Source organism: Haliotis rufescens, unplaced genomic scaffold, assembly GCF_023055435.1.
Source record: "Haliotis rufescens isolate VD_foot unplaced genomic scaffold, xgHalRufe1.0.p SCAF_21, whole genome shotgun sequence".
Taxonomy (NCBI): domain Eukaryota; kingdom Metazoa; phylum Mollusca; class Gastropoda; order Lepetellida; family Haliotidae; genus Haliotis; species Haliotis rufescens.
This window is the reverse complement of record NW_025963902.1, coordinates 740,373-758,616: the sequence shown is the minus strand read 5'-3', so window position 1 is coordinate 758,616 and position 18,244 is coordinate 740,373. Positions and strand designations below refer to the sequence as shown.

General features: G+C 40.9%; 1 protein-coding gene across 2 annotated transcripts in view; it reads right to left on the bottom strand.

Moving 5' to 3' along the window:
- Window positions 1-17,784, bottom strand: part of LOC124141662 — a 32,904-nt gene extending 15,120 nt beyond the window's left edge. The window contains exons 1-11 of one of the 2 annotated variants that reach the window (XM_046509706.2): window positions 17,592-17,784; window positions 16,706-16,848; window positions 15,066-15,175; window positions 13,966-14,103; window positions 12,106-12,207; window positions 10,931-10,983; window positions 9,511-9,569; window positions 8,953-9,049; window positions 8,615-8,703; window positions 6,219-6,417; window positions 236-363 (exon numbers count right to left, since the gene is read on the bottom strand). In XM_046509706.2, the coding sequence (XP_046365662.2) occupies window positions 236-363; window positions 6,219-6,417; window positions 8,615-8,703; window positions 8,953-9,049; window positions 9,511-9,569; window positions 10,931-10,983; window positions 12,106-12,207; window positions 13,966-14,103; window positions 15,066-15,175; window positions 16,706-16,848; window positions 17,592-17,661 (1,188 nt within the window). In that variant the 5' untranslated portion in view covers window positions 17,662-17,784. The remainder of the gene's footprint in view (window positions 1-235; window positions 364-6,218; window positions 6,418-8,614; window positions 8,704-8,952; window positions 9,050-9,510; window positions 9,570-10,930; window positions 10,984-12,105; window positions 12,208-13,965; window positions 14,104-15,065; window positions 15,176-16,705; window positions 16,849-17,591) is intronic. The other variant, XM_046509707.2, reaches the window with a different exon arrangement.
- Between the last annotated feature and the right edge of the window lie 460 nt (window positions 17,785-18,244).

Here is an 18,244-nt window from a genome sequence, read left to right as displayed (position 1 = left end):
CACACTATGTAACCAGCCATGGAGTTCCATTAAACCTCACTAAAAAGTACCTAATTATTGTGCCATGAAATAATTTTAACAATTTCATTAAAATTCAAGGTTTTTTACCAACATAATTTCTGGAAAGACTGCAGCGAAAACCCATGAAAGTGGCATTAAAAATACATGATTTCTAGGTTTCATCACTATGAAAATGACATTGGTAGCACACTGTTTGTTAACCACATTTACTTACACTTGTGAAAGTAAATGAAGCCTCATCCGGTTTCCATGGCGATGACAGGTCTACAGGGATGGGTGTAGTAGTTGGTATAAATGGTGTGGTTGTAGTTGCATTCGGGTCGGTGGTGGAGTTGTCAGTCGCTGTAAATATATCACTAGATGATAGGACTAACTCTAGAACTATCTCTAACACATGAAGATACTCATCACAGCACTGGAGGTCTAAACATTGAGAGATGCTTCTCGTGATTACACATTAACAAGCAAGTGCTGGACGAACACAAATAATAAGTGAGTGAGTTGGGTTTACCGCCGCTTTTAACAGTATTCCAGTTATATCACGGCATGTCAGATTAATGTGGGAGGAAAGCCCGAAGTGATGCAGGTCTCGGATGTTTACCACTTCAGTGAAACCCACGAGCACGGGTATGGTGCTGACAAATCTAGAAACATAATCGGAACGAACTGGGATTTGAACCCACAAACATAGGTCTCTGGCGTGCCCAAGGGACGCAACTCTGCACAGCAAATCGCGCCACCTTAGACGAGTGGGCGACCCGTGCCCCCCACAAATAATGAGCAAGTACCAGTGTTATAGTTTGTTTGTTGTCTAACGCCGTGCCGCACTCATCAATATACCAATATATGATGGACTTCTGTAAATAATGGAGTCTGAATCAGACAATCCAGTGATTGATATTGTGAGCAGTTCTCTATGCCATTGGGGTACAAGCACACCCTATCAAGCAAGTCCCAGAAAATCTGTAAAAGTGTACGCCATGTATATAAATCTCTGTGGGTGCATAAAAGAATATTTTAAAAAGTGAGAATGGTTGCGTTTCAAATTAAATATTTCAACTTTGAGCCTCAGGAGTTATTGTGTCATTGTCTGATTGAGGCCAAATACTCCACTCAAACAGGGGCTAGATGGGGTGTCTACCAGGTTACTATAAGGGTAACACTATTTTACAGGGCATTATCATTTGCAGAAGCCTGAGGTCTTCCATTAACTGCCTGACGAAGGAGGCAGTTGAAAAGATTGAGGGCTTCTGCAAATGATAATGCCCTGATAAATAGTGTTACTGTTATAAGAGCTAAAATGGATAGAATTCATCAAATATAAATAAACAACAATACCCGTTTTGAAACAATTACTGATATCAACATGAATTTCACTGACCCACTTTACAAATATGGAAACGTCATAGAACAAACCAGATGACGTCACAGTTGAACCTGACGTCACCTATCCCTATCCTATGACATCACCTAACAACGGGCGTGATAATGGCCCGTCGTCAAGTAATATGAAGGCATTATCAAGTTACAGTGGCCCGCTCATTTCTGATAACATGCGGGCGGTTTAATGATAATTCTATCCATTTTAGCTATAAACTTGCGTAATACATTGTGAACACCCAATATCCATGTCAGTCACTCACTCCAACATTCAAAGGGTACCTGGGACCTCGTCCACTCAACAGAATCGACTGAGTGTGCACCAGGGAACTAACTATTTGACGTCTACAACACTCACTAGTCAGGCCTGAACCGATACACTGAAGTCTTGCGATATCGTTTTTTATTATATGTCAAATACACTTTCTGGTAAAGTTGTATAAGATAGTTCTCTAACTAAACTTGACAGAGTAAAATTTGGCACATTTTCAAAGTAACAAAAGCAAATTTATTTGCAACACCATTTCTAATATTGAATGTTATTTTAAGATAATTGACTTAATGTTTGTGCAAATAATTAAAAGAATTATTGACAGAATGAAGTATAATTGTTTGGTTGGTTTAATGCAGCAATGCTCATCAGTGAATCGTTTCAGCCCAGATGGTACACAACACAATACTTCAGTAATACAGTTACCATCAGCCCTACAATGTCTGTCACTACATCCAACAGGTAGATATCTAAATGTGACTTAAATTGAGTACAACATGCTGTATTATTTATGAATGCAAATATTCAACTGAAATGGTGAAAACTAAACTCAACACCAACACACAACGAAATACTAAACAGAGGTAGGATTAGAAATTGGCACTAGTCCTATAGTCCTTGCCAAACAGCCCAATAGTTGAGGTATCATAAGGACTAGTAGACATTTGCTATTTTTAAGGGTTTTGCTGTATATTATCATTATAAGGACTAGTGGACCAAAAATGTTAGTTTCTATTGCTGAGAGTCTCAACATATCTCATGTCTTAAAATGATTTGAATTATGAGAAAGAGGTGAAACATTAATAAGACAGACCTTTAAGATAACAATAGTTTCTAAACCAAACACTTTGAGATTTCTACAAGATGGACCATTAAGTTTGTTTGCTTGTTTGTTATTTAACATTACACTCAGCAATATTCCAGCTATCTGACGCAGTCTGTTCATAATCGAATCTGGACCAGACAATTAAATGATTGACATCATGAGCATCAATCCACGTGATTGTGATACGATGACATACATCAAGCAAGCCAGCGAGTCTGACCACCCGATTCCCGTTAGTCGCCTCTTAGGACAAGCACAGTCACCTGTTAGGGCAAGCATGGGTTGCTGAAGACCTATTCTACCCCGGATCTTCACGGGTCGACCATTAAGAGTCGGCATGCCACACTACACTCGACGAGGCTGACTTCCATCTTACCATCATATTACCCATTTGACAAAGTAGACACAATTTACCGATAACTTCTTTAGTTTAATGGTGTTTAGGTATACCATATATGACCGCGTATAAGCCGAATTTTGAGGACCAGGAAAAAGATTCTGTAGAAAGGGGTCGGCTTATCACAAACCCGTGAAGATCCGGGTTACAATAGGTCTTCAGCAACCCATGCTTGTTGTAAAAGGCGACTAATGGGATCGGGTGCTCAGGCCCGCTGACTTGGCTGCATGTCATCATATCCCAATTGTGTAGATCGATGCTCATGATGCAATAACTGGACTGTCTGGTCCAGACTCGATTGTTTTCAGACTGCCGTCATATACCGTATATGACCGCGTATAAGCCGAATTTTGAGGACCAGAAAAAACATTCTGTAGAAAGGGGGCGGCTTATCCACGGGATACACTTTCATGATGGTATTTTTCAGATCGTGATCTGTCAGAAACATCGCCTGAATGACGGTCCGATAGATAACAACTTCCCGAAAGTTTGGAAGTTGCCACGACTAGAGCCATTATTGTTATAAATTATCAATAAAGTTATTATTATACACCAATGTTGTTATTATTAAAAAAATGTTATGCATGTTACTACTTCCGATAATAAGTTTTCAACTGAATGTTCAAAGTTTATTGTTCTTCATAAACTCCACAATCTTTACATGTAACAATATATGTAATTCACAGCTATAATATATAATACCCAGATGAAATCGCCAATAGCTATTACATACGTTTTGCAAAGTTCATAAATTGATAGTGAACAAATGTCTACCATCCTCTAAGTGATCCTTATACCATTGTCATCTGTAAACGTCTAAGAAATGCCTATCAAACAACTTACCAATTTGTGTGTCCGGTTGGGTGAGATTGGAAAACAATAAGACGTCAAAGTTATAGTGATCAGTATTGACAGGGATCAGTTATTGCCCCAAACATGAAGGATGTGTATTGGCCCAACTACAGCAACGTATTGCAAAAATAATCCATGTATCGCGATACACCACAACATATTGCATGAGTTCTTTCATCTCTCAATACATAATGTACCTGAGTGAGTGAGTTGAGTTTAACGCCACTTTTAACAGTATTCCAGTCATATCGCGGCATGTCAGCTTGATGTCAGAGGAAAGCACGAAGTGATGCAGGTCTCAGACGTTTACCACTTCGGTGAAACCCACGAGCACAGGTATGGTGCTGACAAACCTAGAAACATAATCAGGGCGAACTTGGATTCGAACCCACAATTATAATGAACCTGAACTTTGTAGTCATCCACCATTTTGTTGGATGTCGCTATTGTCATTATATACCGTAAACCAACACAAAGGGGCCACTAATTGTAGTTTGTTATAACCACAGTGACCATAAGTTTGTTATATCCGTCAGTTCGTTATAAGCATGTTCATGATGAACATAGTTTCCTGTAATGGTTTTTCTTTTTCGTTCACAGGAATCAGTTGCTCTTTATGAATTTCATAATTTCTATTAGAATTGTTACTTATGTCAAGGACAAATATACCGTATTTTCTTGAGTATAGTGCGCACCCAATTATAATGCGCACTCCCTCTAGGTTCTACTACACCAAATCAGAACCAGTTTGGACAGTGCGGTTTTTGTAGGGAGCCTTCATTGCAGATCGAGGGATATCTGCAGGCTGTGATTGGAGGATATTCTGTAAGATTTTTATGTCTTTCAAATGTACATCCATCCAGTTATTAAAACTGACCATGTTTTTCTATATTTCGTACTGTCTTTTTCAACATGATGACTTATGCTGAATGTGACCACAGCTATTTTCAAGTAGGTGACATTTGGTGCGAAACTGGGGGTGGTGTGTTTAGCTTCCGGTACTCGGAAAAGGAGCTGGCTAAGCTAGTCATTTATATTTTTTTTATTGCTGCTCTAAGGCCAAACTGTGCACACACGTACAGGTAATAGCTGTTGAATGCTTAGTTATTTAAAAAAAAATCATAACGTTACTATAGAAGTCTATGGGAAAACATTTGGTTGTGTGTAACCTGTAGCGGATTCAGTATTTTGGGGGAAAGAATTCCGAATATTAGGCGCCAAAAACCATTCCACTGTAACCCTTCAGTGAAATCCGATACACGAACAGGTGATAAGAATCTTGATCAGTACAAATATGAAATTTGAGATACAAAATCACCAGACATGTTGATCTACCGTTTAAATTGTATCTTGTGTTCTGCTAGGCATTGTTTTACATCCAGGGATTAAGATTAATTTGTGTATTTTCTCGTAAACTCAGCTGGAAACAGCAATCAGCTGTACACACGTTTTCTTGGAATCTACCGGTCATTCGGTTAACACTTACTCAATAATATAACTAAAAGGATCGGGAAAAATTGTATCTAAAACTATATTACTATCAGGAATAATATATTCCAATACCATGTTATTTTATTTGCAGATTTAATTAAATATATTTCAAATGATAATAACCCTAAGCGTAGCACTCGGTGCAGCTGATTGCGATTGCCGGTTATTTTTTTCACATGAAAAATTTGTCCAGTCTCCGTCGAGGCTCCCGCGCAAGTGATGGCGAGAACTACATGTTGACATAGAATCGTCAAACTATAACAAATATGACTTTTAACTTGACAAAGTATGGCATTTATGATATATGTATCCATTCTCTGTCAACTAAAGTTGGTTTCAAGGCGTCAATAGCGGTAATCTGGCCGTGGTTGCTGTTACTAGCGGTGAGTTCCCTTCCGATGCCTTCACACACAATTTCGCCGGAATTAATTAAGACAATATTAAAAGGAATTTTGAATAAAATTAATAAAATAAGTCACAAACATAAGTCCAGATATACAAAGAACACTTTTTGTAGCCAGACAGTGTAATTACATGATTAATTTGCGTACTTCAGTACGGATTTGTTGACATGGTATTTCAGGTGTTACGTGCTCACGGTAATGTCTTTGCGTTGGGGGGAAAAAAACATCAAAACTCATTATGGCATGTATAATACACACCCCCTTCTATACAGATGTGATTTTTTTGGAAAAAAGCGCGCACTATACTCAGGATAATATGGCATACATCTTTGCTTACGTAAACTTTTCCATAAGATGAAGATTTTGTAAAACATAATACACCGGTATTTTTCAAACATATTAGAGCTAGGGCTGTTCTCAGACACGAAAACACATCCTCTACCCTTGTTGCTGGTCTGGTGACACGGCTTTTTTTGTAATTCTTTTGTTGACAGTCCGTATTACCTATGTGACAAAAGATGCATGTTAGCATTAAGGCACACTACTTCTTTCTACAGATCTGGAAACGACACTGACTTGGAGGACTTGTTGGTGGCGCTGTAGGCGTTGTTGATGTTGTAGTTGCGGGCGTTGTCGTGGCGTTGGCTGTTGTAAAGTTGCACAATGGTGTTTGGATCAGCTGAAGGGCTTGAGCCATGCTGTCTGCTACAACAGCCTGACACTCAAAACTGATGCCATTGTCAGCTGATACACCCGCATCTAGTGTCAGCATACCCTACAGGTAAAGACAATACAGGTGTCAGCATACCCTACAGGTAAAAACAATACAGGTGTCAGCATACCCTACAGGTAAAGACAATACAAGTGTCAGCATACCCTACAGGTAAAGACAATACAGGTGTCAGCATACCCTACAGGTAAAGACAATACAAGTGTCAGCATACCCTACAGGTAAAGACAATACAGGTGTCAGCATACCCTACAGGTAAAGACAATACAGGTGTCAGCATACCCTACAGGTAAAGACAATACAGGTGTCAGCATACCCTACAGGTAAAGACAATACAGGTGTCAGCATAGCCTACAGGTAAAGACAATACAAGTGTCAGCATACCCTACAGGTAAAGACAATACAGGTGTCAGCATACCCTACAGGTAAAGACAATACAGGTGTCAGGATAACCTACAGGTAAAGACAATACAAGTGTCAGCATACCCTACAGGTAAAGACAATACAGGTGTCAGGATACCCTACTGGTAAAGACAATACAAGTGTCAGCATACCCTACAGGTAAAGACAATACAGGTGTCAGGATACCCTACAGGTAAAGACAATACAGGTGTCAGGATACCCTACAGGTAAAGACAATACAAGTGTCAGCATACCCTACAGGTAAAGACAATACAAGTGTCAGCATACCCTACAGGTAAAGAAATACAAGTGTCAGCATGCCCTACAGGTGTCAGCATACCCTACAGGTAAAGACAATACAAGTGTCAGCATACTCTACAGGTGTCAGCATACCCTACAGGTAAAGACAATACAGGTGTCAGCATACCCTACAGGTAAAGACAATACAGGTGTCAGCATACTCTACAGGTAAAGAAATACAAGTGTCAGCATGCCCTACAGGTGTCAGCATACCCTACAGGTAAAGACAATACAAGTGTCAGCATACTCTACAGGTGTCAGCATACCCTACAGGTAAAGACAATACAGGTGTCAGCATACCCTACAGGTAAAGACATACAAGTGTCAGCATGCCCTACAGGTGTCAGCATACCCTACAGGTAAAGACAATACAAGTGTCAGCATACTCTACAGGTGTCAGCATACCCTACAGGTAAAGACAATACAGGTGTCAGCATACCCTACAGGTAAAGACAATACAGGTGTCAGCATACCCTACAGGTAAAGACAATACAAGTGTCAGGATACCCTACAGGTAAAGACAATACAGGTGTCAGCATACCCTACAGGTAAAGACAATACAAGTGTCAGGATACCCTACAGGTAAAGACAATACAGGTGTCAGCATACCCTACAGGTAAAGACAATACAGGTGTCAGGATACCCTACAGGTGTCAGCATACCCTACAGGTAAAGACAATACAAGTGTCAGCATACCTTACAGGTAAAGACAATACAGGTGTCAGCATACCCTACAGGTAAAGACAATACAGGTGTCAGGATACCCTACAGGTGTCAGCATACCCTACAGGTAAAGACACAATACATACCAGAGAAGTACTGGGGTACTGGAGACCTTTTCTGCCCCAGAACCTCTCGGGGACCTGTTTTGGCCCAGACACCTCTCAGGGAGACAAGTATGGGGTACAGGGGACCTGTCTGCCCCAGAAACCTCTCTGGGAGACAAGTATGGGGTACAGGGGACCTGTCTGCCCCAGAAACCTCTCTGGGAGACAAGTATGGGGTACTGGGGACCTGTCTGCCCCAAACACCTCTCTGCCCCCAACACCTCTCAGGGAGACAAGCATGGGGTACTGGGGACCTGTCTGCCCCAAACACCTCTCTGCCCCCAACACCTCTCAGGGAGACAAGCATGGGGTACTGGGGACCTGTCTGCCCCAAACACCTCTCTGCCCCAAACACCTCTCAGGGAGACAAGCATGGGGTACAGGGGACCTATCTGCCCCAGAAACATCTCTGGGAGACAAGTATGGGGTACAGGGGACCTGTCTGCCCCAAACACCTCTCAGGGAGACAAGTATGGGGTACAGGGGACCTGTCTGCCCCAGAAACCTCTCCGGGAGACAAGTATGGGGTACTGGGGACCTGTCTGCCCAAAACACCTCTCAGGGAGACAAGTATGGGGTAGTTGGGACATGTTTTGGCCCAGACACCTCTCGGGGAGAGAAGCATCGGGTACTGGGGACCTGTTCTAACCCACAAGCCCTATGTTGCCAAGAAACATGAGAGGCAAATACAAGTAGTAGTCAATATCAGTCACCTTGAATGAATTGGAGTAAGCCGGAGTGATGACTGGGAGGAGTGTGACACTCCCGACACTCTGAACGAACATCACTGTTGAAGTGTCATCTGCAAACAGGTCAGGAAAGTGTAAACACAGGACACGAACTTCAAATTTTTCTTATCAAAATATTGCCATAAATTACATGAAAATCAAAATAACACTCGTTGAATATTTTAAGTGAGTGAGTTAAAATTTAACAAGGTCACATCGGCAGTATCTCAGCCCTATAGTGATGTTTTCAATTTTACATACAATTTTAATTGTCTGACAAATCATCCCTCTCCCCCCCCACCCCTGCCCCTGCTCCGTCTCACCTTGGGATGTGGCAGTGAGATACTGGTTGTCTCCCCGTGAGTTGGCCGAGCAGGAGACGTTGGAAGAAGTTCCTGGTGATGTGATCTGGTACTGAATCTACAAAGAAACATGTCTCTCCATCCAAACAGCTTCTTGTGGCAAGTGAGTTGGCCTTTACACCTTTTTCAACAGTATTTCAGTTTATCGCGGTTTGTTGGAATACAACACACAATGGCAAATACAAGTAGTTTGATATCAGTGAGAATATACAATGAGTGAGTGAGTTGGGTTTAACACCGCTTTTAACAGTATTCTAGTTATATCGCGGCGTGTCAGCTTAATGTGGGAGGAAAGCCCCAAGTGATGCTGGTCTCAGACGTTTACCACTTCGGTGAAACCCACGAGCACGGGTATGGTGCTGACAAACCTAGAAACATAATCGGGGCGAACCAGGATTCAAACCCACAATCATGGGTTTCTGGCGTGCCGAAGGAACACAACTCTGCACAGCGAATCGCGGCGCCTTAGACGACTGGGCCACCTGGGCCCCCGAGAATAAACAAAACAGAGCTACTTACAGTTACTGTGCTGACACCAACAACGGCGAGAAATGCTGTAAATGTCATATTCAGGCCACCTGCAATCAGTGAAAAAGAATTGAAGCAAGTGACACAACAAAATGGTGACCGATGGATACAATACTTTCTAAGAAAAAATCTCAAACATCACCGACTTAAAATGAAATATATAGAAGTAGTAACACACAGAGTAGTAGTAACACAGGTAAGATGTGCTTGACTTGAATGCATTTTTCCGAGGCCTAGTTCGACAAGGGTGGAAACTGGACTTTTATAGTCAGTTAACTCTCTTGCCTCAGGAAGATGTCTTAAAGTATGGGAGTTAAGATCATCTTAGCGCTAAGGTTGTTTTGTGCAAGTGGGTCCTGGTCCTCAGAGTTTGTACAGCTAGACTTGCTTGAACAAGACATTAATATTTCCTTTAATGGATAACATATAGCCCTGCGTGGTCTGGGGGATAGAGCATCTGCATGGACCGTCTTCATGGTGAAGTGGATACAGCTTCTGCATGGAGAGTGGAAGGTCGGTTGTTCAGTGCCCTGCGTCATACCAAACGATGTTAAAGTACTTGTTGTTACACTGCCTAGCACTCAGCAAGGGGCTAAAACAAGGCCTGGGCAGCTCGGAGTCAGTGTACTGTGTCTGAGTGGGGTATCCATGTTAAACTGCAGCATGGTATCTCAGTGAGCTAGCACTATCTACCTGGAATTAGTCCTGACTAGTACAAGCAACAGACACAAGACACAGACTGACACAGATAGACAGACACTGACACAGATAGACAGAGACAGACAGAGGCAGACACAGATAGACAGACACTGACACAGATAGACACAGACAGACAGAGGCAGACAGACACTGACACAGGCAGACAGACACCGACACAGATAGACACAGACAGACAGAGGCAGACAGACACTGACACAGAGTGACACAGATAGACACAGACAGACAGAGATAGACAGACACAGACTGACAGAGATAGGCAGACACTGACACAGGCAGACAGACACTGACACAGATAGACAGACACAGATAAACACAGACTGACAGAGATAGACAGACACAGACTGACAGAGATAGACAGACACTGACACAGGCAGACAGACACTGACACAGATAGACACAGACTGACACAGATAGAAGGAGGCAGACAGACACTGACACAGATAGACAGAGGCAGACAGACACTGACACAGATAGACAGAGGCAGACAGACACTGACACAGACTGACACAGATAGAAGGAGGCAGACAGACACTGACACAGATAGACAGAGACAGACAGACACTGACACAGTCAGACACACACTGAAAGGCGCAGACAACCCCATTTCACCTCACCTGACATCTTTTTATACCAAAGGTCAGTCCTGCTATTTGAACCAATTCCCAACTTGGTAATGTTGTTATCTACTTACCATACCCAGTGATCCGACAGCTGATGTCCACCGGGGCGTTCACCACCACCTCACTGAAATCAGGGGGAATCAGACATACAGACAATGTGACCGATGCCTGGATGGTTTCACTGGACTATCCTTCTGTCATAGAGCAAATCTTTCTTCAAAAGCTGAACTTGACCCAGTGTTTTTTTGTTGTTGTTTTTTTAATTATCCAACGATTAAATTTTGAAGAAAAACTTAAGTCTCCTCGCCGTCATCCAAATGACAGTACCTTTGGCAAAAGTACTGGCTACCCTATCCAACAATACTGGTATACCATTAAATATTGTTCAACTGACAATACAGATTTGACTTACAATAAGTATTTAGGTTCCAAATTAATAATGGGAAAAATAGTGACAGTGCTTCTTGATTTCCAACCACATTGTCACCTTGTTTCAACTGTAGATCTTCTGTAACAGATTGTCATTTTTTTCTGCAGTGCAATTTTAAGCTCCTGCATTAATTCAGAGTGAGTGAGTGAGTTTGGTTTTACGCCGCTTTTAGCAATATTCCAGCAATATCACGGCGGGGGACACAAGAAATGGGCTTCACACATTGTACCCATGTCAGGATTCGAACCTGGGTCTTCGGCGTGACGAGCGAACGCTTTAACCACTAGGCTACCCGACCGCCCCGTATTAATTCAGAGCTGGAGCATAATGATTGTACTGTCTACAACACCAAATCACACAAAGTCAATGTGGATTACTAATGTATGGGCTAGTTCAAATACAACAAGGATATCAAAGCACAAAGTTAAAGATTCTCCTGTATTATGATTGTCCATGCAAAATAAGTGTTTTTTATGTTTTTCATTTATTTATTGATTTATCTTAACGTTCAGGATGTTTTCAAAATCTGATTACTCAGTATCTTGTTACTTTGATGCTGTATTTTATGTCAGATAACGCACACATAACTGGACATTCATTACATATAATGCTGACTCGTCAATTATTTGAATGTTCAGATACCCGTGCGTTATCCTTAACATAATCAACTGCACAAATATTTCAAATATGTCATGTTTGGACTACTTGTTGGTTCGAGCTAATTCATTATTATTTGCCCGTGTTTATATGCATGCAGTATTAAGTTTGTTGAATTCAAATAGTATCTGAATGTTGCTTGTCTTAACAAGCTCGTACCTGAGGGCAAGACCGAAGCTAGATACCAATGCGTTGTCATTAGGGACAGAAATCTGAGAGTCGCAGAAGCTCACAATTGGCGCCGGTTGGACTTTTAGTGATCTGTCAAACAAAGAAACACATGTAACTTCTGGGCCCATTTGCACAAAGCGATCTTAGCGCTAAGACTATTGTAAGTCATGTTAAAGTATGGAAGTTTCGATCGTCTTAGCTCTAAGATCGCTTTGTGCAAGTGGGCCCAGGACAAAATAACAAACCATGAACCGCAGGTCCAAGCTGAGAGTGGGTCCTCCGGAATAATCCCCATTGTTTAGCAGTTGTTAGATATGTCAAGCTGTCTGTATCTTATGTTTCTCGTCTCATGCCAGTCGTAATTACCACCCTGCTTGAACATTCAAAACGTTTTAATATGAACCCATTCATCAGCTTAGCAAATTTCTCTTCGAAGAAGAGGAATAACTTGGTCAAAAGCTTTGTTTCTGTCTGAAAAACCTGGTTCTTTTTCCATTGTCAAAACACCAACACAAGCCATTGCAGTTCAAATATATCACAAAAATGTTCCAATCATGCACTATTTTTGCACATATCTCACAACAGACAATTTATCAGTTGAAATCTCATCCAAAAGATTTTCTTTTCATTTTCTTCCACTAGCCCAGTCCCTCTGGAGTCATTAGACAGCAGCCATAAGTCCAGAACAAAAGATTTCTGTCGTGTTACAGATCTCCAGATAAGCTGCGTATCTGCGTGAAATACGCAGCAGAAATGCAGAAATACACAGCAAAATATAATCCAAGCGTATCAAATACGCAACGAACATTACAGATACGCTACAAAAATAAAACTTGTGCGTATCATCAAAATATTGTGAAGTAACCCTGCGTATTCGATTAGCAAATCAGCAACTTATTTTGAAATTATAAACGGGCATTCCGTCAACCTTGCCAAACTCCATGATGACGGTTACATCATGATCATTTGCCATCACACTTTCTTGTGGAAGTATCGTGGTATTTTTGAGTCCTATAAAGCTCTCGAACCCACACGACACCAGTTTGCAGGGACTAGATGAATAGTGTTTTTAAATATTTAACTTAAATACCCACATGTGTAAAAACTAGTGGGTAACAGAATTTTGAATATGCAGATAGAATTACTGATACCCAATAATTTTAAAATGCATGGGTAAAATACCCACAACACCAAAAGCTTATCTGGAGCTCTGGTGTTAGAACAGCAAATCCTAGTTATACATGTAGACTAATATCTACAAAGTTATAGAATACAAAGACACTTATTTGGCTTGTAGGCATCAACTTGTTTGCCAGCGACTGAGACAGTGATATGGCTAGAGTATTGCGGACTGCAGTAACACACAAGATGTCTGGGCTATGAGCTTCTGCCCTCTCAAGTGTCAGTCTGTATTTATCATCTCACTCTGGCTGGCACAGGAGATCTATATCACTTGAGCCTCAGGGTTTTAAACTCTTATCAACTTGTGTTGTTAGGCTGAGACAAATAAAAGAATTGGTTCTCAAGCAATGACTTTTGAAAACATAGTGCAGGCGGTGCTTTTTTTTTGTTGCTTGTTCAAACTAGTCAGTAATAGCATGCTATGTTGGATCACATTGTTTTTAAGTATTAGGATTTTTAATTTTTTAGGAAAATGGAAATAAAAGTGAAACGTGCAGCAGACTTATGATGATGCTGGCGGAGCCTGAGAACCAAGACTATTATTTTTTTAGCCTTATATTTGATATGAAAAGACACTCGGGTGAGTTACTCTATATCCATTTGTGTTGATATATTTGGTATCTATAGACACTGAGGTGAGATTCTGTCCTGTCAGTGTGTACCTACACAGGGGTGCTGCGTGAGGTGGAGGGACAGAACTGGGGCTGGGGGGGCGTGGCGCCGGTCGTTGTGTTGGCGGGGCAGGCCAGGCCTCTCGAGGTACCATAACATCGGATATCCACACTCCGCCCTGCTCGTGTCAAACTGCAAGATCAGATTCAAACATGATTTGAACATTGTCAAGGAACAACCATGACATACTGAAGTAAACAAACGTAAGAAAAAATCGGCACAAACAGTGTTTTGGGACAGTAGGCATTCTCATGCTTGTAAACCCACTGCCACTTTTGCCTGTAGTATTGTAGGTACCATATTTTCTTAAGTATATTGCTATTTCACAGTAACCATAAGAGAGGTACTGACAGGTTTTATATTTGAATTGTTAGACATAGGTTTTGCAGTTGAATTTATAAACAACCTTTTAATATGCATCTATTGTTGATTTTTAACTGGTTGAATGTTTTTTCACATGAGTGAGAACATTGGGTTTAATGCCACTTTGAACAGTATTCCAGTAATATCACGACATATTCCTTAACGTGGGAGGAAAGCCTGAAGTGGTGCATGTCTTATACATTTATCACTTTCAGATGTTTACCGCTTTGGTAAAACCCACGAGCACAGGTATGGTACTGAAAAAATTAAAAACATAATCGGGCGAACTCGGATTCAAAGCCAGGATCCTAGATTTCTAGCATGCCCAAGAGACACAACTCTGTAGAGCAAATTGAACATTGTCAGCACTCAACATTGCCTCTTTCAGACGTGTACCACCTTGCTAAAACCTTTGAGTACAGGTATGGGGCTGACAGGCAAAGGATCACACTTGTCTAAAATGTGGGATTCAAACCCATGACAAGTGGATTCTGGCACAGGTAAGGGAGGTAACTCTGCATAGTGAGTTACGACCCCCTAAAACCTTTGTGACAGCTTTTGTTGCTAAGATAAATGAACCACTGCAGCCAAGATCAACAGGAATTTGTTTAATTTCTGTAACTTTTCATTAAATTAGAACAACATATGAATTATTTCCTTATTTTGACAAAGAAATAAAATAAATTAGTAATTAAGTGTGACAAACCAAACAGTGGTCACATGATACTTACGCAAAGGAGATGGCACTGGCAGAAGGGCCTCCTGGTGAGAAGGTGAGGGAGGCGAAGGTAACAGCCGTATAGCCTTGCCTGTTATCACTTGCTTCACAGCTGATGTCAACCTACAATCAGAATATGTGGGGCACGTTGCAAGCCACGAATCGCTTAGAGAAAGCAAATTAATAGCTCATCCCAGGGTCTGCAACAGTTCGAAGCGCTTGCACACTCTACCAAAATGGTGGCGCAAATACCACTTGGTTGCCATGACGTAATGAAGAACGTAATAGAAGAGGCTCGATGACGAGCTGATGAAGTTTATGACTACTTTGAAGATGTGGTGCGGACTGAGGATGATGTGGTGCTGCCTGTGTTCATTTCCTCGTTGATCCAGTCTAGTATTTCTTGTCCGGCTGTTAAAGTCTGCCGCCATTTTGGTTTGAGAACGAAGTGATCTCAGCCAGCGATTGTTTCGCTTGCAAGCGGTTGAAAGTTAGCGCACTGTTGCAAGGCGAATCGCTGTACATTGCTTGCATGCGATTGGCGCTTTGCAACGCACCCATACTCTCTACTCTTGAAGAGTTCAGTTTAACTTCATTCTGAACCGTATTCAGTTTTATCAAGACATACCAGCTGAACAAGCTTAAAGTCATGCACGTTGTATGCACTTATCACTTTCAGGGATATATCTAGTCCTGCTCACCAGCCGATATTCGGACCCAAGTGTGCGGCAAATGTGAGTCAAATTTCCCAAATTGGAATTAAACATTTCCCAGTTGATTCTGACATAGTTGTAACCAATGTTACGTCTCTGTAGATGTGACTTGATGTCACTGATAACAGGACCATTCATGAAGAAGAGGCTTTAATGCTTAGTTTCAATTTATTGCATTGAATGCAATGTTAAAATTCAAAGTTAAATTAATAAAATAAAGGAAAATAAGAACTTAAAATATCCAAATTTTGTACAAACTATTGATTTTTTCCACTTTGCCTTCACGGGCACTTAGTGTTCCTTCCTAGATAAATCCCTGACTCCTGAAACCCAGGACCACGGGTATGCTGCTGTCAAATTCAGAAATCTGAGATTCAGCAACAAGATGATAGCTTTTGTTTCTTTGTTGTTTAACGCCGCACTCAGCAATATTCCAGCTATATAACGGCGGTTTGGGATACGAAGACAAACATCAAGTCAGGGAGCCTAACAGCCCGATCCCGTTAGTTGCCTCTTACGACAAGCATAGTTGCCTCTTACGACAAGCATGGGTTGCTGAAGACTTATTCTGAGTGAGTGAGCTGGGTTTAACACCGCTTTTATTATAGTTCTAACAGTATTCCAGTTATATCTTGGCGTATCAGCTGAATGTGGGAGGAAAGCCTGAAGTGATGCAGGTCTTAGTCATTTACCACTTCGATGAAACTCACCAGGACAGGTATGGTGCTGGCACCGGGATTTGAACCCACAATCATAGGTTTCTGGCATGCCCAAGGGATGCAACTCTGCACAGCGAATTGCAGCACCTTAAACGACTAGGCCACCTGTCCCCCCGCGGTACTTTAAGAAGACGGGGCCCTCTGTGCCCCCAATTGCTTCATATTCACATAGTTAAAAACAATCACATATGCAAGATTTGATCAAGAGATGAAAAACCTACCGTATCTCTCAGAGCTACATCTGTCGCAGGGTCGGCCAGATCAGTTATTTGGATGATGATTGACAGATTTTGTCGACCTCTATTTAGATTGAAAGCATATGCTGTTGTATTTGTAGGGTCTCCTATATAAACTGTGCCAATTTCTGAAAACAAAATATCAATGGTTCAACAACAGTGATGAGAGGTCAATCTTTCAGTTTCAAATTCCAAATATATTACGCTACCAGTTGTATTACAAAAAAATTGTCATGGTTTTACCTACAAAATGCCTATAACAACTCTCTACACATACAGTGAGTTCAGCACATGCTCATAAATATATATCATGTACTTAAATATCCTCTTGTGGATACATGCTACTTAGAATATCATGACTTAGGAATAACTGTTTATGTTTGAATGGCATGTGATTACTGGTTACAAGCTTGTGCTGTAACAATATTTTTGACAATTTCAATTTTTTACTGCTAAGGTTTAATGGTTTTAGTTGGGATGGTTTAACATATTATGAAAAGAGTATAAACATAAAACAGATAGATTGGGCCTAATATGTCTATTTTGTAACATATAACGTATCAAGTTATAATTGACATCTAACTGTTACCAAAAAAAACCCCACAACATTTGTGTGATTTTGTAAACATCTAGCATCTGGAATTAAGCAGGTCTAGACATGATTTTGAGATAAATGTACGGTGTATGTCTGTCAGTATCAATTATCAGAACATGCACTTATGAATGTGACTTTATAAACATTTACGATTAATATTACTTTCATGTAATAAGAAAAAGTCTATTGCACAAAAACATTTGGGAGACGTGCAGGTGCATGTTTGTAAATCTCGTACACAATAATGCACGTTTCAATCTGAAGCAGCAAACACACCTTGACACGAGCACATGTCAGCAAATAAAATGGCGGCTATGACATAAATCAATTTTGTTAGTGATTCCATATTGAAATTCTTGCATATTTCATATACTGATCACGAAATCAGTTCATGTATCCGAACGCACAGAAGAAATTCTTAAACTTTCCGCCATTGTTTACGTGTTCCTAAGAGACGATGTAAAACACTACGCGATTGGTTGAGCGTATTCATTTTATGGTTGTCGTAAATTTACAGTTATCAACCACAATTCCTTTGTAATTAGATCACCATATCGAAAAAGAGGAGTTTAGTGTGTGGTTGAAACGTTCCGTGAAATAAATATGTTCTAACAACACAAAAACCCTTGTGGAATCACACAAACGACAATCGAAAAAAAATCGTTCGGCTACAAGTTACCGGACTCATCCTATATTATTACAGTCAGTCTTCGTCCATTCATCATTTATAGTATTTCTTTTACACCTCGTTTGAAACTATGGCCTAGCTGTCTGTAGTAAGTGAATATGCTATTACGCCGCTTTGGTCAATATTCCAGCAATATCACGGCGGAGGACACCACAAATAGGCTTCACACATAGTACCCATGGGGGGAATCGAGCTTGAACTCGTTACTTGTATTTGTTAGTAGTAAGAAGGAATATTTGTC